This window comes from Pygocentrus nattereri, chromosome 5 (assembly GCF_015220715.1).
Source record: "Pygocentrus nattereri isolate fPygNat1 chromosome 5, fPygNat1.pri, whole genome shotgun sequence".
NCBI lineage: Eukaryota > Metazoa > Chordata > Actinopteri > Characiformes > Serrasalmidae > Pygocentrus > Pygocentrus nattereri.
The window spans coordinates 15,189,670-15,212,101 of NC_051215.1; the positions used below are offsets into that span (position 1 = coordinate 15,189,670).

The 22,432-nt window shown below is 38.8% G+C and overlaps 1 protein-coding gene across 1 annotated transcript in view; it reads left to right on the top strand.

Annotated features, from left to right (window-relative positions):
- Positions 1–717: 717 nt before the first annotated feature.
- Positions 718–22,432, top strand: part of dclk2a (doublecortin-like kinase 2a) — a 93,639-nt gene continuing 71,924 nt past the window's right edge. Inside the window, 2 exon segments of the mRNA XM_037538640.1 lie at positions 718–1,973; positions 14,320–14,660. Coding sequence (XP_037394537.1) covers positions 1,574–1,973; positions 14,320–14,660 — 741 coding nt within the window. The 5' untranslated portion in view covers positions 718–1,573.

Sequence of the window (22,432 nt, forward strand, 5' to 3'; positions counted from 1 at the left end):
GATAGATAGATAGATAGATAGATAGATAGATAGATAGATAGATAGATAGATAGATAGATAGATAGATAGATAGATAGATAGATACTTTATGGCATTTCTGACATTTTTAAAGACTTCTAAAAGTAGCTGCACTCTGAAAACTGCCTTTTCAAAAAAGTAACAGATTGAATACAGATATTTAATTCTTATGTTTTAAATCCATATTCCAAATCCTTGTATTCCAGTATGTTCCAGTCATGTTCACAGTTCATACAATAACCTAAAGATGTAATGTGACAGTTGTCTAAGTATAAGACCACTCTACAACTGAATTGAATCCTGTGCCTCATGGAACTGACATCATACTGTACTTTAGAAGTTCACATTTAGTACAAATAATTTTAAAAACTTTTTAAAAATAAAACAAAAAAAGCATAAGACTGTTCTTTCAGTTAAGATGAACAGTGTGTCTTAAAGCTGAAGCACAGTTTATTAAGCATAAAACCAGTTAGTGGCTCTTAGCAGAAGGTACATATTGCATACTGTTATAAACGCTAAATGTCTGCTTATATGCTGTCTTAAGCAGTGAACTTCGCATTAGCCCAGCCGCTAAAAGACGCAAAAGTGCAAACAAGACGCGGGAATCTACTGGCGACTCCCCCTTCTATTCAGACCAATGAGGACGCTGGTGGGGCGGGGTTTGGATCAGAATCCACCCACAACTTGAGCTCCTGCTGCGAAGAGCGCATTGAGTCAGACTGACAGGCTGCCTCTCGGAGTGTGTGGTCGTGTTGGGGCGCTCTTGTGGGATGCGAGGCGCTCTGGTGGATCTCACAGCTTCTTCAGCGAGGTGATGTGACTTGACGTGGACGTTTTATCAGCCGAATGAGCTCTGCTGTACTTATCCGGGGTGAGATATCTGCCTTTGGATGATTTTGTCCCACTCTGCTCCAGTTGACCGGCTTGTGTGAACTGTTTTGGGGGAATTCGTGACTCCTCGCAACTCTTTCGCGGATGCACTGAAGGTGGACCTAAATTCTTTTGCGTGATTCATTGATAAACGCTGCAGAGTGAGCCATAACGTTTCAAGGAAACCCACCGGCATCACGCTTACCGGCAACTGTGGAAACGAACCAGTCTTCGCTGTTCTGAACCGATTCTTTATGGAAAGTCAATCGAACCGATTCACAAATTGAACAGAATCGAACCTTTTCTCTGTAGCACCTGCGCAATGTTTACGCCTGTCTCTAAAGGCTATAAGACCTCTTATATCATTCACTAACACAATACAGCCTGATAAAATAATAACATAAAATACCATATTCGCTTACATTTTCTCTTTTTTGGGTTGTGACCAGCTTCTGCGTTTGTTTACCTCTTTTATTTATTTATTTATTAATTTGATACCTTCTGTGTTCCAAGTGGAGGACTCTGAATCGATTTCCTGAATCGGTTGCTATATACTGAAGAGATGGGAATGCAGCTGTCTCATGAATCAATGAATCGCATGTTCGATTAATCGAAAGACTCGTTTCGGTGAACTGAGCCAAACTTCCCATCACACTGCTACTTTAAGAGCAAATAAACTGAAGTCATGTCGTTGAGTAGAAGTATAGAGTGGGAGCATTTCGAGGAGCGCGAGAAGACGCGGCGGCCTTCGCGGGGCAGTGGGGGGTCCCAGGCCGGGGCACGCGGGAACGGATCTGTGCCGAGTCCCGCGCACAGCGCGCACTGTAGCTTCTACCGCACGCGCACCTTGCAGTCGCTCACGACGGAGAAGAAAGCGAGGAAGGTCCGCTTCTACCGAAATGGGGACCGCTACTTCAAAGGCCTGGTGTACGCGGTGTCCGGCGACCGGTTCCGCTCTCTGGACGCGCTGCTCATGGAGCTCACGCGCTCACTGTCGGACAACGTGAACCTGCCGCAGGGAGTCCGGTGCATTTACAATATAGAAGGAACCAAGAAGGTGGCCAGCCTGGATGACCTACTGGAAGGTGAGAGGAAAACAGGCTTGGATGACCTTTAGGGACCTTTTGCATGAGAAACGCTTTAAAGGGGGTTTTCACCGTTTTCCCCCCAAGTTTTCTGATGGATTCTATCGTTTAGATGTGAACAGTCAGTCAGAGTAGCTTGATGTGAAGTGGTTCCTTACAGAGAAACTTCAGAGAAACATCAAAAAACTCTCACATCCAAAAATTGTGCAGCAAATTTTCAAAAAAATGTGGAATTCCCCTTTAAGAAGCTTGATTGTAACTCATTCGTTCTTGTACTCTTTCACTCACTCACTCACTCACTCACTCACTCACTCACTCACTCACTCACTCACGTACTAATTCAGTCACTCACCCCCTTATTCACGCTCTGGTTTACTCTCTAATTCACTCATTCAATTGCACATTCTCCTTTTCTCAGTCTCTTCAGTTCTTTCACACTTCATCATTCATTCGCTCCTTCATGCACTCACTTACCTTCTCACTCACTCCTCGACTTATTAATTCCCACTTAGCAGTGTATAGACTTTTGTTGAAAATGTAAATCGTCTTAAGTACGCTTACAATATTCATTAGTAAGAAGATTGACTGAATATGTTCCTGCATCTCCAACACTTTTCTCCCTCAGACTTTAATTATAGCCCATGGCTTGCTGTTGGCCATGCAGTTTCAAGAGCCAATGCTGTTTCCTTTCTATCTTTTGATGGAAGACAGAATGTATTGTTCTCTGAATTGTTCTTTGGATTGATGTTTATTAACAAAAGCATGATCCAGACTTGCTAAACAGCATGACTCGTAAGCAGCATCACTCATGATGGTAGTAATTGCCAGACTTTGTGAGCTGACTTTGAGGCAGAACTCACAAATTCCCAAAATTCCATCATGGGCTGTTGCAATAAACATGACAGAGCTCCAGTGGCTGTGGTGCTTCTAGCTTGCTGACTTGCTACATTGACCTGGCCCACAAATGTTAATCTAGGCTGGATAACAGAATGTATTTCACAGTGTCAGTGTTAAGAGTTCATTCAGGATTAATCCATAGCATGGAACATCACAAAATGGGTTGAAAAATGTGGAGTCTAGGACTATCCTAGAAAAATATTTCTAGGATAGTCGGCTCATCAAGGGCTGCTGTGTTAAAGTGAGATTTTGCATCTTTCACACTGAGAGGTCTTGTTAAAGTGTTGTTAGATTCCAAAGTAAATGCATCGTTGTGGTATACTTCTTCTTTTGGGACATTTCTAATCGGGAATTCCATTAGTTTCACAAAATTAAGACATAAACAAAATAATTCAGAATGCTTTGATATGTAATGCTCTGTTTTGAAGAAACTTAGTCAGAGCTCTTCACAGTGGTGATGATAGGAGCCAAACGTTTGTTGAGTTTTACTGCCATGAAAGCTACATCACAGAAAGCTAAAACATGAGATAGTTATGAATACATATATGCCTGATGCCTGAGACGTTGTTTCACAACAGAGAGCAAAACAATCCCATAAGAAAATGTATATTCTTATGTAGCACTACCACTATAAATGTTACTTAAAACGCAGAAGACATGTGTAGGTCTGCTAGATATTAAATGTTCTGCTCCTACCTTTGTGCTCTTAATTGTGTGTAGGTTCTGTTTCTGTTCTTACCTATTTTGTTCTTACCTAAGAACAAATCCCAATTAAAGGAAACACTAGTTCAAAATTTCACATCCAACCACTCTGAATGGCTTTCATTAACATCTGAAATAACTTCAACATCTCAAAAAAAGGAGAAATATTGAAATATTAGTGGAATTCTCCTTAAAAGCAAAAGTGTCATGAAAGTTTCCTTGAAGCGATGGCACTTTTAGTTTGGTGGTTGAACTGACTTTAAATTGAATTTTCCCATAAAAACATCCATTAAAAGGCTCTTTAGGGAATATGAATTCTTCTATGGCATTGCTTCAAGGAAAGCTTTTTGGCTCCTTTTATTTTAAGAGTGAACTGTAGCTCAGGTACACCACATGAAAGCGTAATTATCACATATTAAAGAGCAATTATTCCATGAGTAAGTCTTTGCTTTAAAAGTGCCACAGCTGAAAGAGTTTTAGATGACACAGGAGTCAGGGACCTTCGGGAATGAGCCTGGAATGCAGGGCCCTTGACTGCTATTGACTGTCTTAATGTGTAGCTGGTTCAATGGCATTGATTCATGGCCAGGGAGCAGCTGTAAGTGCCAGTGAGTTTTTGATGTGCCGGGTGTTCATTGGCTGTGAAAGTGGTCCTTTTAGAGTGATGATTTCCCAGAGGCATGCTCTCCTCGCCATCCATAGAGCGCTTTCCACATGCACATTTTTCCATAAGCAGTAAGTGCTGTGATTCTACTTCCATTGACGAACAGTCAATGACTGTAGGTCACCACTGATTATATTAGTAATCGAGTAATCTGATGATTATTTTGATGATTTATGAAGTTTAAAACAAAACAAAGCAAATCTTTCAGATGATTTTATTGGAAAAGTCTTTAAAAGGACTTCATTAGATTTGAAGGACATTTCAAACTGATATTTGATTGCTTATTAATTGTAGTCTATAGGAGCAGAATGTTTAGGCGACATGTTTAGTTAAAGTTTGTACATTTTAATAAGCATTTATGTATTGGCATAGCCAGATATACAAATGAAAAATATTGGATATCAACATCAGCAAACAATTGCCAAATCACCGCGTCCCTGCCTACATCTCCTATTCTGTCCTATTCTTGCTTTGGCTTTAGCTTTAGTTGGTTTCCTACATAGAGCTGCAGTCGCAGTAATCTTACTGACAAGTTGCAGTCTGATCACTGTAATCCTCTTTGGTCACCAAGGGTCAGACCCAAAACAGCATCGCTCTCACTCTCTCTCTCTCTCTCTCTCTCTCTCTCTCTCTCTCTTTCTCTCTCTCTCTCTATGAGTTAGTTGAAACCATAAGTGTTAACTGATGCTCATACCAATATTATACATATTACATCTTTAAAACCTAATAAGAATGGGTGAACAGAAGTGTTATATTACGACACTTCAAGACATTTTAATAATACATAACATAATAAGCCTTGCATTTTAATTTAATATGTTGGAACAGACATAAAAGTACCTGTGGTGCCAAATATAGAAATTCTGTAGTAATAATAAGAATAATAAATCTACAATTACAATGATTTTTATTTAATGTTTTACAAACTGCACTGCATTATATGCAATTAAACTAATGCTCACTTTGTAATGAGACATGTAGTTGGTCAGTGTTCTTTAAGTACTGACAATATCCATGATATGTACATTAATGTGTATTGTGACATAATTTATCACAAAATGATCAAATTTGGCCATAGTGCCCATCCCAACTACTGCTACAACTACTTTAATTACAGCACTTTGCTTAAGATGAGCATGAAAAGCAGGATACCATTCTCAAACTTATCAAACGCTCCACTAACAGTTACTTTTTCATCTGATATCCAGTCCAGCACTTTCTGCTTATCTATGTGCTGAGGTAGCAAGTATGATTGCATGTGTTTGCCATCATTTTCCTGTTTGACAGATCTATTTAATTTGTCAAACCCAGCAAAAAAAAAGCAGACGTAGTCAGTTGGGAGCAGTTAAATGCAGTGTAATATGACTGTAATAACCTGAACTGGACATGATTGCTGTTGTGGGGGGGGGTGGGTGGGTGGGGGGGGGGGGGGGTTGTCCTGGCCTACAGCATGGGCTCCACGTGTCTGTCTGATGTCGTTTGATTGTCCGCACAGCAGAAGTGCACAGCTCAGCAGCTCGCTGCACACACACAGCAAGCTCTGGACACCTTTTTGTTTAGTGGTTGGATATAGCCCCCACACGCTAGCATGGTAAATGAATAAAAATCCTTAGTATGACAATTCAGTGAAGAATTTATCATAACATCATGCCAAAAATGTTGAACATTTCATTAGTTTTAGGGGGAAAAAAGGGCAAAATATGGTATTGAAATATAGTTTTGATCATAGATTGTAAAGCTCAAAAACTGTAATACAAAAAGATACAATAAAATATATTCCTCGTAATAGGACATTATGGAAAGCTAATGGAAAGCTAGTGCCATGAAAAAAGTATAGTAATATGATATATTCTATTAACACACAAACATTAGAATTGTTTGTCACTTACAAAATTATCAAAACATGTCATTTGAGCAGGATGCCTAAACTTTTGCATATGACTGGTTCCCCACCAATACAATCAGCCTCCTGATACTGATGAATCCAGCATAACAAAATAATTTGGTTGTGGCATCACAAGGATTCAACCTTACAACCTCCCGTTTATAGGGTAACCCCTGGTATTGTTGTCCTACAGTGGAACCCTACATGAGTCACTCTCTATTAACTACATGACAGCTAAACAGGCTGAAATGGTAAATCTGAACAAAATGTCATTGTGGTTAGTCTTAATAAAACCACATAAACTGTATCCATATCTAACTGTTTAATTGAATGGAAATGTGTCACATAATTAAATTATACAAAATGGAAGCAGATATTGCAAAGCTCTCTGCACACCACAATATATTCCATTTTTATTGGTATATTCATATTACAGACAGGGATGAATTACTGACTGGGCCAATGGGTCCAGTGCCTAGGGGCCTCTGACTTCCAGAGGCCTCAAGGGGCCTGTGACCACAAGGCCAGAAAAGGGTCAAATACCTAGGGCAAGTCAAAGCAGACATAAGCATTAGATGAACAAATAGCCATTGCTAATGTATAAATGACTAAATAAATGAAATAAAACAAGAAATATTGTTTTTTTTTCTCAGAACCCTTGGTCTTTATATTATCATTTATTTATTTTTTTGCTGCCACTCAAATGGGATGTTTTACCCATTTTACTGTAGGAATACTTTTGTTTCTGCCTTATGACTTGGTTTGGCTTAAAGGAAAAATAGAGTAAAATCTAGATTTAAGTCCATCTTTATGTACATCAGGCCTCACACAAAAGCATAAACTCCTGCAATGTAGACATAATAGAATATTAAACTTGACTACAATCCATTCTTGATTACAGAAGCTCATTCTCCCATAGCTCAGTTCTGTGTCTACAATGATTGCAAAGAGGGCTGCTGGCTGAAGACCCCAGCCCATGTTATGTCCCAGACAGCAATTTAGAGTTTATAGGATTTATAGGCTCATATAACATATAACAGATGACATATTACTGTCATCAGCGTCCCAGCTGATGTTGTTTAAAGATGAGTCAATATGGAGACTCAGCTGGACACCAGAAGAAGACTGGTTTAGTGGAGGCTGGTGCAGGGTCACTAGCCTCTATGGAAATTTCACACCTGAGTCCCACATCCAGACTGCTGTCACATCCCAAAATTCTCAGGGCGACCCCTCCATTACATAGCGTGTCAAATTACTGCCATCCCGGACTCATTTGATGTCACTGTTTTCATCAGTATTACTGACCCCATCTGGAACTTATGAGCTAAATTAGCCTTTTGTTAATTCGTCAGCTTAATAAAGCTGGGTGCCTTGGGATTCTGCTCCCTTGTTATGTGGAAACAGAGTTAGAATTGAGATTTTATTATCTGTTGACACTGGAAGCCTTTAAAGAATATTTATAGTGCTGTGGTTGAACTTAAGCTGTGAGGATGTCATAATGAAAAGATAGGCCTACAACATGTCACATTAACATGGAAATGACCTAATATAAGGCTTTGCAAGCAGCTGAGCCTTTCATATTATCATGGGCTCAGACTTTGACTGAGGCATCTATAAATGTGCAGTAATGAGATCTTTACTTTCACATTTTTCCCTTTGCCCAGATTATTAACGGTAAACGTCACTGATTTCCACAGTTTTCACTCAGACAGAATTTGGCAGAGAACAGAAAAATACAGTTCCTTCAGCAACATATGCAGTTAGATAATTATAGTAATGACCAAAGTCTGTATAGAACAATCTGCTTATTCAGCCATCATTTTGGGAACATCCTGACCAATTATTTCCAGTTATATAAGACAAGGGTCCAATTTATTTGAATGGAGAGAGATGTATAAACCTGAAACTGAAGGTCACAGTTAAAATAACTGGTAAAATATGACAATATATTTTTTAGCATTTGCATAGAGTAACGCAAACATTTTGCACATTTACATACAGTACAGTACTAACCTTCAAAGCGACTGGCTCTTTTTGTGGAAGAGTAGGGCTTGGAGAAGTGATGGTGAAGCCATCAATAGGCTACCTTGTCCTGTTGTTGTAATGTCTCTGGTAATAACTATGGGCTTGTAAAAGGTAGCCAAGGTGAGCTAGTTCAGAATTATCATTAAGATTAATCATGTTTTGTGACTTGACTGGTACGTCGTATGAATGTATGAAACTGACACTAACATCATTGGACTCCCAGCCAGGGACAGCTTTGGCATTGCTGGCACTCAAGTTTGCATTCTCCCAATAATAAGGCTTGTATGGTTGCCCCACTCTGGACACTTTATGATAGTCTGTCCATATACAGCATTTAGGACAGGTAGCCTAAAGATTTTCCTAGATCTGCTATAATCCAACATCCAGTTACTCCTGAAGACCTTAGTTATCTATATAAAGTGTTTGGGGCTTTTGTTTGGAATAACTGCAGAAGATTAGAGCCTGTTTGGAAACTGACCTATGATTATCTACTGCTAATACTAGGGCTGATTGTGGTTTTTGTGATAGGAAATAAAGTGCTTTGAAACGTTTTCTGTGCTGTCTAATCACCAAGCTGTTATGATTAAATCACATGCTGCCACTCTGGACTCTTGGGTGAAAAACTATGTCTAGTTCCTGCGAGGTGACTCACCGCCTTGTGTTCTCTTCCATCTAACTGCCACAGAAATATTCTAATTTTCTACTGCTCTGTTGCCATTGGGACCACAGTAGTTTTGACAGTCTCTGTTCATCATAATTTAGGGCTTCCTCTCTACTGCTGTCATACACTATATTTCCAAAAGTATTCACTCACCCATCCAAATGACTGAATTCAGGTGTTCCAATCACTTCCATAACCACGGGTGTATAAACCAAACACCTAGGCATGCAGACGGCTTCTACAAGCATTTGTGAAAGACTGGTGTGGTGCAAAGCATTGAATACAGTGGTGTAAAGTGCTGCCACTGGACTCTAGAGCAGTGGAAGCATGTTCTCTGGAGTGACAAATCATGCTTCTCCATCTGGCAATGCGATGGATGACTCTGGGTTTGGTGGTTGCCAGGACAATTAATAATAGTCTGACTGCATTGTGGCAAGTGTAAAATTTGGTGGAGGTGGTATTATGGTATGGGGTTGTTTTTCAGGAGCTGGGCTTGGCCCCTTAGTTGCTTCAGCAGACCAAGAGATTTTGGACAATTTCATGCTCCCAACTTTGCAAGAACAGTTTGGGGATGGCCCCTTCCTTTTCCAACATGACTGCACACCAGGGTGCAAAGCAGGGTCCATAGAAACATGGATGAGTGGGTTTGGTATGGAAGAACTTGACTGGCCTGCACAGAGTCCTGACCTCAACCCGATAGAACACCTTTGGGTTGAATTAGAGCGGAGACTGTGAGCCAGACCTTCTTGTCCAACATCAGTGTCTGACCTCACAAATGCGCTATTGGAAGAATAGTCAAAAACTCCAATAAACACACTCCTAACCCTTATGGAAAGCCTTCACAGAAGAGGTGAAGCTGTTATAGCTGCAAAGGGTGGGCCGACATCATATTAAACCCTGCTGATTAAGAATGGGATCTCACTCAAGTTCATATGTATGTAAAGGCAGACGAGCAAATACTTTTGGAAATATAGTGTATCAACACTGTTTTTTCTCTCTTTTTATTTTTTTTTCCTTTTATAGGAATGGTCAAAAAGGGTATTAATTCAAGAGTATTAATAGAGTTTGCCCTCCCTTTCTTGCTGTAACAGCCACTTTTGAAGAATTTCCACTAGATGTTGGAATATTGTTGTGAGGATTTGAATGCATTCAGCCACAAGAGCATTAGTGAAGTCAGGTACTGATGTTGAATATTAGTTCTGTATCACAAACAGCACTCCAACTCATCCAAAAGATATTGAATGTAGTTCCATCACTCCAGAGAAAGCAGTTCCACTGTACAAGAGTCCAACAATGAGGGGTTTGTACCTTTATAACCGATGCTTATTACTGGGCATGGTGACCTTAGCCTCATCTGCAGCTGCTCTAGAGCATCACTACTAGTAGGGCTTTACTGTAGAGATCATACAAGCTGTGTATGCACAACCAAATGCCTTTGCAAAAAGGTCACCTGAGGTACTTTACGTGATGCCATTGGCTATCCTCTTTTGTTTCCTTGAAGAACCGTGTTTGTAAAATGGATGAATTCATATAAAGAACCTTTAAAGGTTTAAAGACAGAATATAGAAGTTCTTTGCAAATTATGTGGAGTTTCTTTAAACTTTAAAAAAGTTTTTTAAGCTTTTCATTGAAAGTTTATTTAGGGAAGCAAAATGGTTCTTTTATAGCTCTGAGCAAAAAAGCCTTTTTGCACCTTTGTCTTTAAGAGTGTGGGTGCAGAAAATTTCATGTCCTATTGGGTTTGGTCAATTAAATAGTGTGCAAAAATGTGCAATGACAGTTCTCATTTGGGAGTGATTTAGCTACGGGTGCAGTGCAACTACATCACTTTCATTTTGCTAACCTGTTTTTATTGGATAGAACTGAATAGAGTGCTTGGTCCTTTTCCTTAACACCAGTAGAAACCACTTACGTTACTGCAACTTATATTTGTCTGCTGTCAAATTGAGCAATGAGGCACTTTAATATATATATATATATATATATATATATATATATATATATATATATATATATATATATATATATATATATTTAACTGTATCATGTATTAGGTTTTACAGGAATTATGTACATTTCTATACATACATATTCCATATAACCTTAAAAGCAATACACAGTGCTTTCTTGTCTGATAATATGCAAACTAGATAATGATATCCTTTGTGTCTCCATGACTGCATAATCCATTTTCTATTTTCCATTCTTAACAGCATGAACTCAGTCACCTGTCTGAACAGACTGCTGCTACACCGCTCAGCAACTTTACTGACTCATGAGAGTTTACATGTAATTTAGCTTTCAAGGACACAGCACAGGAAGTGCAGGCTTTGGAGCTGCTGTTCCTGCCCTGCATGTTGTTTGACCTGCCTCAAACTGAAACTCATGTGGTACAGCAGCCAATAGTTTCCCACTGATTCACAGGCCTTTTGCTAACCACATCAGATATGGTCACATGACTGCAGCCAATATGGCATTTACTTTAAGTACCACAGCATTGCACAGGTTAGGTTTTTTTAAGAAGCCTTGGCAGGTTGGTATGGGTGGATTTAGGCATGGCTGCCCTTGAATTGTTATGTAGTGTTGTTCCTGCAGACAGTCTATATCAGGCTGATACGAGTGGGAGATTTGGGAAAATTGAAGTTAAATGTTGTGCTACACCTGGCTGTCAGGAAGCATATGGATCATTACAGCCTGGTTTCTTCCAAAGAATCAAAAAGTGTCACTGAATTTTTTATGAAGTCCCTAAGGAGCTCATTCCAAACGTAACAGTTTGTTCCACTTTTCAGCCTGGGCTTCTTTTTGAATGTGGTACGGCACAGGGTGGGAAATCAGAACAGCGACATTGACATATATCAGTCTTAAAGATACAGTAACAAAAATGTTTATTTCTAAGGGATAAAGAGAGGTTGGAATGATCATATTAAATTAGAACTGTCAAATGATTTGACTAATTTATAATGATTAATCTCATTATTTTATATTTTTAATTGCAAGTCATAGCATTTATGTTATTTGCTCAAATTTGACCATAAAGACAGTTTTTTTTTTCCCATTTAAAAAACAGTGCATGTTGTTAAAGCTAAATGAGTGGACAAAATAAGCTTGCTTTTGTTAGTTGGCTGATCTTTAATTTATCCATTATGGTCTCCCACAAGCATTCCAGTGTAGCCTGATGAAGGTGCTGAAGGTATCGTAAAAAAAAAAAGACACACATTTAAAAGACATGTTTGGATGAGAGGTCTGCAACTGCAGATCCTTTTATGGCAACATATAATGCGAGCAGCTGGCCTGCAGTCAGGTTTAGAAGGGCCAGTCTAAGAACATGCATTAACATCATTAAGAAAGTATTCCTGTTAATAATTTATTGCGCTATGCTGTTAATTTTGACAGGCCTAGTTACAATAAACTTACAACAGTTTTTGATACATAGAACTGTACAAACATTATAAGTGGACTTATGGGAAAAAAATATGAGAAAAGTGTAGAATATGCCTCCTTTACATCTTGTTATCTGTTGGTAGATGCGTTTTTTCAACTGATGCTCTAGTATGTCGTTGGTTCCTGTGACCCTGCTGTCCTTAGAGTGACAAAGGTCCATTTTCAAGCCAGCTGCATCTGCCATAGTGCCAAGCTGTGTCCACACACACACACACACCCACGAACACACTCACAGAGTAAATATGCCCTTCGTCAGTGCTGTGGAGTTACTAAGAGCTGCAGAATTATCTGGAGACCTTTTTCAAAGATCTCCGTTTAAACTATGCAACTTGTTTTCTTTAAAAAACACAGAAGATTCCACTTGGTCCCATTTGGACCAACTCATAACTAATGTGTTTATACTAATGCTTGCCTGAGCCGTGGATGGGAGATGGGAAATTGAGTAAGGCCATTGTTTAGAGGGGAAATGCTCATTCATTCATTCATTCTTTCATGCCTTCTTGTGGTTTCCATTTACCAGCAGTCTTTGACTCTATCTGAAATATGCCTTGGGGAAAAGGAATGTTAGCTTGAGAGCTGTTACACTGGAATGCCGCAGAGAATACTTGGGCGTCCGCCAATACCACAAGAGTATGTGAAGAGAGAAGCGGGTCAGAGGCGACATCAGCGCTCTTTCATTTCACCCATTAACTGTTTGAGAGACCCTCTACACTAATAGTCCATCACAGTTTAAGTTGGCTGGGAAACTCCTCTCTTTAACAGAATTTCAGTGCTTCTGATAAGTAGGAAGTGAGATTAAGGGCCTGTTTGAATTTGACGGCAGCTTTGTAGCTATTTAGCACACTAGAGAACTTCTGACAGTCTCTGAAAGAGTCTTTCATCAGAGAGTTCCTGAAGATATTTGATTAGAAGGACTAAGGAGGTTCCGTAGAAGAGTGAAAAAGAGATTATGCGTATGAAATATGAGCAAAGAAGTAGGATCACATCTTGGCTTTTGGTGCTCTATTCAGTGTGAATATACTGCCTGGAAGGAGCTGATCCAGGGTCAGTAATCATACACTGAGATACTTTGTGCATTCATTAGGCTGGGCCCTTTTCACTGAAAGTAGAGAGTTGCTTATGTGTGTAATGAATATGTTCAATCCTAATTAGACTGAAGTTAAGAATACAGGCTGGATGGATAAAGATTTCACACTACAATTCAAAACTAAGGGGTCACTATTTACATTAGTTTTGTGAAATTGCCTTGGCTGCCTTGAAATGTGATCATCGTTTTCTGGATATTCATTTTATCATGACTTCACTCTCAATGTTATACAGCTTTCCCAGGCACTATATATACATATATATATACAGTTATGTCACAATACAATATACATTTCTGAACATTGATTATCATTGAAGACTGTAGATTATAATTATGTAGAACACTGACTTAGTGCATGTTTCATTATAAACACTGCACAATATATAATTGGTATTTAACTGGATATAGTGCAACACTATGCAAAATATTTGATAAATATCATTGAATTCACAGTTTTTGATTTATTTTTGATATTTATCACTGCTGGTTCTTTGTCCTCTATTCCAATTGATCAATAAATACATGATGAAAATCTTAAAGTCTTAAAAAGTTTTAAAGTCTCCTGATATTGTATTTTTGCCATATTAGCCACCCCAACTTTAGAATCATCTACAGCTCACATTTTTAGACATAGCTAAAGTTTCAGCTTTATTGCTAGCTATTTGAAATAGAGATGCAGGACGATAATGGAATCATATTGGTATCAGATGATTACTGATTTAAAAAGTTGAACATATGTTTAGAATTGAGTGATATTTCAAACATGATACTTGAAGATGTACTAGATTTATTGTCTGATGTCAGCATCGGCCCACAATTCCCATATCAGCGCGTCCCTTATTTGAAACCAGAATTGTACAGGACTAGAACAGTATTATTCTTTTCTACATTTATCTGCAACTAAATTGGTTGAATTGCAGCCCTAATGTTGGCCTACTTATATGCTTTCTCACACTTTCTCTGTTTGTTTGTGTTCCCGTGTAGGTGAAAGTTATGTGTGTGCTTCTAATGAACCCTTCCGTAAAGTGGACTACACCAAGAATGTGAACCCAAACTGGTCAGTGAACGTGAAGGCGGGTACCTCACGCTCTCTGTCATCTCTGCCCACGCTGAAGAACGAGCTGCGAGAGAGGGAGAACAAAGACTTCATCAAGCCCAAGCTGGTGACGGTTATCCGTAGCGGGGTCAAACCACGCAAGGCTGTCCGAGTCCTCCTTAACAAGAAGACAGCGCACTCCTTCGAGCAAGTGCTGACCGACATCACGGACGCCATCAAGCTGGACTCCGGTGTGGTCAAGAGACTGTACACTCTGGAGGGAAAGCAGGTATGAGGATTATTTACCAATGCAGTGATTAGCGGAAAAAATAATGAAGAAAACAAGCAGTAGGAAAAATAGCTGAATAGATGGGCTCTTAATGCCTATGTCTAACATATTCTGCTGACCTTTATTTTTTATATATATTTAATTATTTATTTTCTCCCATCATTTTAGTTGTGCTGTTATGTCAGTTACACTATCTCTTTTTTTGTCTCTGTGTTTTACAATGTAAAGCGCTTTAAGATTTTATAACTAAAATTAAAATACATTATGTAAAAAAATATTTATTATCATTATTTTATTTGTGCAAGCTTTTTAAAAAATATAGGCATTTGTGATTGTCCAGACTTGTATGAAGGCTACTGGTTTCATTTGTCCATGCTTTAACGAGGACTTTATGTTGCATTGTCCAGTCTTTTATAAAGACAGTAGGTTACATATGACCAGTCTTTAATAAAGACTGTAGGTTGCATTTGTCCACGCTTTTATAAAGACAGAAGGATTCACTTGTCCAGGTCTTTATAAATATTGTAGTTTGCACCTGTCCAGGCTTCTATAAACACAGTATGTTGTATTTGTCCAGGCTTTAATAAACATTGTAGTTTGCATCTGTCCAGGCTTCTATAAACACTGTATGTTGTATTTGTCCAGGCTTTAATAAACATTGTAAGTTGCATTTGTCCAGGCAAATATCAAGACTGTATAATGCATTTATTCAGGCTGTTCTAAACATTGTAGATAGCATTTTTCCTAGACATTTGTCCAGACGCTTAAAAACACTGCAGGTTGCATTTGTTCAGGCCTTTTTAAAAACTAGAGGTTGCATTCGTCCAGGCACATATAAAGACTTCATGTTGCATTTGATCAGGCTTTTATAAAGACTGTAGGCTGCATTTGTCCAGGCTTTTATAAAAACTATAGGTTGCTTTTGTCCAGGCCTTTTTAAAGACTAGAAGTTGCATTCGTCCAGGCCTTTTTAAAGACTAGATGTTGCATTTGCCTAGGTGTTTATAAAGACTAGAGATTGCATTTGTCTGGGTGTTAATGAAGACTAGAAAACTGTATGTTGCATGTCCAGGCTTTGATAAACATTATGTAGGTTCCATTTACCCAGGTTTTTATAGAGACTGTGTGTTGCATTTTCCCAGGCTTTTTATATACAGAAAGGCAAACATGCTATTGAGTGTAGTAATGCCATTAGGCAGAATTAAAACATGAACAGAACTGCCAAAATTGCCATTCCTGGATTCATACTGTTTAAAACCTGTGCTGTCAATATGTTAAATAGACATAAAATGCCAAAAACAGGTGGTGTGCTTCTGCTCTCTTCTAATACATCAACATTTGATGATAAATTGATGATTAGTACTGCATATATACAAAAAGCTGTAGTTTTTTATATATGGAATAACATTTTTTTGGTAAGCAATAGTGTCCTCATGTGCACTACCTATAAGAGACTGCTTCCATGACATTACCTACAAGAGAGCCTTGGATCACGAGGTTATGGAAGTATTTCCATATAGATAGTTCAGCCATATGCATCAAAAGCTGTTAATGGCCACCTGCACCCTTTTTTTGGCCTTAACCAGCTGGGCTCAGATGGGCTGTCTGCAGAGGGAGCATTTGTAAATAGAATTCTAGTCATGCATGAAAACAGTCATAGTTCATAGATTGATAGGCATGTTCTCTTAAATACTATTCACAAGGGTCATGTGATATTTAATGAAGGTCAGACCACGCTATTGAGTTTTCTAGTACAAGCTCTATCATCACAGAAACAAATCCTTAACATTTCATTGCATGCTAACATTTGTGTTTACAGCTTGTAAATATTTTAGTAACTCTGTTCAGTGGCATCATTACAAAGCAGAAAAGAGGAAAAATAAGAGGGAAAAATAAGGCCAGTGCTGTGGATCTTCTGGCCCAGTGTGCAGGGTGGAGGGCTTGCAGTGAAAGAGAAGTATACACAGATGGGCTCGAAATGAGTCACAAAATAAGCCCCTAGAAAACTGAGCCATGGATGCTTTTCTTTATCCTGTGATACTTCTTCTTTCCTCCCTTTGTTTGTTACTGTGCTTTTTCTATACTCCTCTAAAACACAACCTTATTAATTAATGAATGAATGACTTGCATTTAATGATATTTTAGCAGAAATATAATATATTGGTGCAAGTGGTGCTAGAAACCTATGCACTCTGTACACTATGCGGAATGAATGAATATAATATTTATAAAATTGCATATACAGTATGATGCAGATACTATCCCATATAAAATTTAATGTGAAAGAATGTAATGATATTACATTCTATTATATTGTAGCTGATCTACCAGATCTCATTTCAAAGTAGCTAAAATGATTGGTCTGAGGCCAATAGTGTTTTGTCTACTGAATCAGTTGGCTCTTATTCATATGTGTTAGTACTATAGTATTGGAGTCCATGTAGTACAGGCATTTGGTGAAACTTGTATCTACTGATTGAACATCTCTGGTCAAATGACATGTTTGGCTGATTTTGTAAGTAAGAAATAAGTGAACACGTTCTCTGCACAAATTTAAATGTGCAAATTTAGTGCACAATATTTATTTATTTGTAGAGTGTGGCACGTTGGTTACGCTATGAAAGATGGGTTCTCTGTAGAAGATGTGTGCTTATTTTCACAAGCAACAAAATTTAACCAGGGTGCTCCCACTTTTGCATATTACTGTATATAATGGAGTTCTATTTATGGAAAAGAGTAAGGCTGCATATTATTTTTTTATGTGATTTTTGCCTTCCTCAATTTTTGCCTTGAACATAATAAACTACAATGTTGGTGAGTTTAGCCAGAGTTAGCTGGTTGGCTAACATTAGATATCTCTTTTAAATTGTCTCGTGTGCATTAAGATATGATGTTGACAAGCTTGACAAACTATGAACCTTTTCTGTGTAGGCGTAAATCCTATTTGGCACATTTACTTATTTATTTTGAGGGTTTTATAAGATATCCTTTTAAAAATGCAGTCAATTAGATGCCTAAGGCAGTAGTATCCAACTGCAGCCTCATAGAGTTAATCTTAGGCTGGCAAAGCCTCAGATTTAGCAGAGGTCCCAGCTCAGGTGAATGTTAGCCAGCCAGCTATATAGCTAATGTGTTAATGGGGTAGGGCACATTAACGTTTGGTGACAAAAACAGCTGGGGCTGTGGTAAGTTAGCCATGTTAGCTAGGTGTAAATCGCTAAGTGTTAAGATTTGGGTTGTGGTGCGTCTTTAACTAAACCACATTAGCTGATGTAAAATGTTAGCTAGCTAACACACAGAAAGATGTTAGATGTTCCTCAACTAGGGACCTTATTTTGATACAAAGATTTATCCATGTGAATGACAGTGTAAAATTGAATGCAAGAAAACTGTTGTGTCAAGCCTGTGGGGTTTTGTGGGCTGGAAGTTAGGGAACTGGCCCTGTGACCGGAAGGTTGCCGGTTCAATCCCCAGGGCCGACAGCACATGATTGAGGTGTCCTTGTCCACCTAAGCCCGAAATGCTCGGGTTCCACTCTGGGCAAGTGTGCTCGCTGCCCCCTAGTGTGTGTATCTATTCACTAGTGTGTATGTGGTATTTCACTTCATGGATGGGGTACATGAGGACGTGGAACTTCCCCGTTTGTGGATTAATAAAGTAGCACTTAAATTCTGATAAACAAACATTAACAGCAGCATAAACAATTTAGCCATTGTCCTTGACGAGAAACAGAAAAAAGGTTTGGGAAGAGAGGAGCAATATAGGAACAATAAAACTTGTCCCTGCATTTCTTTGTTCAGAAATGCAGTGCAGGGGATGCCCTTGTTAAAATGGAACAGGCTAGCTCTCCTTGATGATGTGAGGTAGGAACCAGCCTGTTGGGCTGAGCACTGCAGGGTGTCTTGTCTGCGGTACAGACTCTCTCTCTCTCTCTCTCTCTCTCTGTGGAATACCATGGGGAACTCTTCCTCACATTCAAATAGTGTGCCGGCTCGATCTGCTGGAATTATGCAAAATCACCCGAAAGAACTGCCAGGCAAAACCGCATACAAAATGATTATGGTAATATCATGAACGGGTTGGCACGAGTCAAGCTTTCATGCTCCAGGCAGTGTTTTGATCTCCATCTCTCTCTTTCTCCTTGGATTATTATGTGGCTGTGTGATACTGATGACAGAAAGAGAAACTTCTTGAGGGTAAATTGTTTAGTCTGTGAGTCTTACTGGATTCTCTATTATTCGTAAACATTATGTTTTTGAATGTGCCAAAAAGTGGACCCAAATGAACCATTATGCCAACAAAACCATAGGGCTTTCATTAATGCAACAGAGGCAGTTCTGACGTTTTGTTGGCAAATAATCTTTTTCAGCACCGCATATATTCTAGTCGTGGTTGAGGGAAATGGAAAATATTAAGCACCGCCTCAAGATGTTCTCTTTAAATGCCGTCACAGATCAACAAAAAGTAGCTTAAAGGATCATTGCTGTGGAACATCATAGGCCATTGTAGGCATTTTTATTGTGATGAATATGGAGCCTACAAAGTAATTATGGGGGGAAACTATGATGACTTTGCAAGTCTCACAGGCAGAAGTCACATAGCAGGAAAGCCCCCTGGCACTTCCACAAATGGCAAATGGATCACAGCCCATAAGCATAAAAAATGCATGCCAAGCAATAGCACTGCTCTCAAACTGTGAGCCATTAGATCGTTAGAAGAAGAGCCTTGCTTAGTGTGAGGGGAAGAAATTTATGGAATCTGTTTTTTGTACAGCGAATTGAGTTATAGTTCCCTTTAAGCCATGTGGTCATGTTCCCACTTCATAAGTGTAAATGCATTTCATAACTATGATAGGACAAATCCATTTTCTAATGGACATGAGTGTTAGATCATCTATTGAGATTCTAGAGGGAGATAACACTTCAGGGATCGTGATGCTATTACTTCAGAATCATTATGATACCCGGCAGCACTCCAAAGGCCTATTTAAAGGTTAGCTACAATGGCTATTGAACATGCATCTATGCTTAATGATCTCAGCAGCAGGTATTGCTTGAATATATAGTTATAGAACATATTACTCCACAAAATAAGCATTTTGGCTAAGAAAAAACCATAACTTGTTATTGATTAAAATCACTCAGCCATAGACTCTACTGCAAAATTAAAAAAAAAAGATTCTATGTCTTTTAGTAATTGAACAACTTTGCTGTCATAGTAAAACCAGGTATTTTAACTTTGGTAACATTTTAGTTGATCCATGTAACAAACATTGACATAAGCATGCCATAAACATGCCATAAACATGCCATGTGCTGTTATGAGTTACCATAACAGATTTTATTCAGCAGTATAACAATGTCATGTTACCATTACCAATAATTGTCTTGACAGATAATATAACGTTTGTTTTCATGACAGCTTAGATCACATGCTGATTTTTAGTATACCATAGAGCAGAGGTGCCCAATCCTGGTCTTGGAGATCTACCAACCTAGAGATTTCAGATCCAACACACCTGGCTCTAAAGTTTAGATGCCCCTGAAGGCCCCCATAACCAGGATCTGGTGTGTTAGATTTAGGTTGTAGCTAAACTCTGCAGGGTGGTATATCTCCAGGACCAGGACTGAGCCCCCCTGCCCTAGAGTATGCTGAAGCCGTCATGACATAAAACATGACATCTCATGACAGCATGTGACATCTGCCATGTCATGTTTATGACAGGGTTGTCAATATTTTGTAGTAGGGCTCAAATAAAGTAACATTATGTATATATTTATAACATAAACATTCTTAACTGTAATATACAGTGAGCTCCATAATTATTTGCACCCTTGGTAGACACAGGTAAAAATATGATAAACAATATCTTTGTAGTTAATTAGCTCAATCTCACCCTGAAACGAGAAAAAAATCTAGTCTTTAACTGAAGTAAATTTATTAATGTATCTCATATTTTATGTGAATCTGAGCTAATTAACTGCAGACATTTTTATGGATGCCAATAATTGTTGAGCTGGCTGTATGCTAATACAACAAAACTTTAATCCAAGTAGTTTTTGACTACTGCTCCAAAGTTAAGATATGTCAGATAATGTGCTCATGCATCATTACCAACATGCTTGGTATAGCAAACCTAGCAAGGCTCCGTCCACTGCTGGCGTGATCTGCCAAAAAATAAATGATCTAAATGGGCTAAGCTTGTGAATGAGCTGAAATCTGTTCTAACTCAGAAAGTGTGTATTTTTAGCATTACATAGCCACTGCTTGGAATCCCTGTCAGTTGCTGTTGGGTGGTGATTGGTTTAGCTAAATCAGTCCATCCACCTGCCACCATACAGCTGAATGTAGAGCCTCAGGCCCCTGCTTAATAGGGTGGGGTTGGATGGCCTTTTGTCCCAGCCTCTCTCTGCCTAGTGTTTCAATAATTTTCATCTAAAGATAAAAATAAGGCTAATGCAAGGAGTTACTCTACAGAGGGTCCTCTAAGAGGTGATAAGGAGCTATAAGCTGTTGTAAATATCTAAGATAGATTACACTGAGGCTTCAACCAGCGTGTCCTTCCTTAAGATAATCCATCCGATTAATCTAATCCTCTAGTTTAGTGCACTCTGATGGAGTTTGGCACACAGTTAAGCTGCTTGTCACACTCTGAGACATGCATGCTCCTTTTACTACAGACCTGTCCTACGTAATGTGGAGGACAGCACTGTGTGGGTATTTGCGCAATTTAAATTGTCTGGCAGTTCTTGCAGTGGATCATCATGGAGTTGGAGGCATTTCTGCATGTCACACACAATTACAGTAGACGTGTCCTCATGGTTGCATGCTCAAATGGTGTCAAGAGGCCCTGATTGGAAAGGGTTGTCCACTATTGTCCTAGAAAAAAGTTCTGTTTTGTGAGGATGACCTACCTTTATGAAAGTGGCTTGAAAATGAAAGCAAAAGTGGAGCACCAGAAGATATAGTTGGACAAATTAGTTTCTCACTGTGTTGCTCTTTGACTGACAGAAGTCTTTCGTATGTAACTAATGTGAAAATGTCCCACAGGGGTTCTTGTCCTTCATTAGCCCAGCATCTTTGTTTTAGTCTTAGTCAGAAGCTGCAACCGTTTAAGGGCATTATTGTGCATGTCAGAGAGTTTTCTGTTAGTGTCCCAATCATAAAATGGAATTCCAGAGTGATTCTGAGGTCACTGCGGTCTACCACAATGCAGTCGTAACTTCTGGTGAACACTGCATCAGATTTTTACTAACATTTAAAATGTTTAACAATGTGCAGGTTGATAAGAGTTGTTTATTAATTTAGTGATGCATATTTTTTTCCTGTTTTGTAAACTAAATAGTTCCCTCTATGTAGCACAATAGAAGGGAGAAGGGATCTATTTCAGGCTTAGCCTTGATTTAAACTAGTGAATCTACCAAGTGTCCCACTTTTTAACCTCACCTTACCGTAATGATTCATCTAGCAAAGAAATTTACACTTCAAAATCAGTCATACTCCTCTTTCATCCAAGTCTGCCATAGACTCAAGTCCCAAATCAAATCAAGCAGATGAATAATTACTGCCACTATTACTGAACAGGCCAGCATGCTACCACAAATATCATTCAGCTTCCACACGCTTGAGCAATAGAACGTGAGATGGAGTGTTAATCTTGAGAGTTCTACTGCTTTTATGCAACAGTTCTCTAAAATAAATATATAAAAGTAAAGCAAATGAGCCTTGGATATTATATTAAATGTGCTTTAACACTGGCAAGTCCATACAGC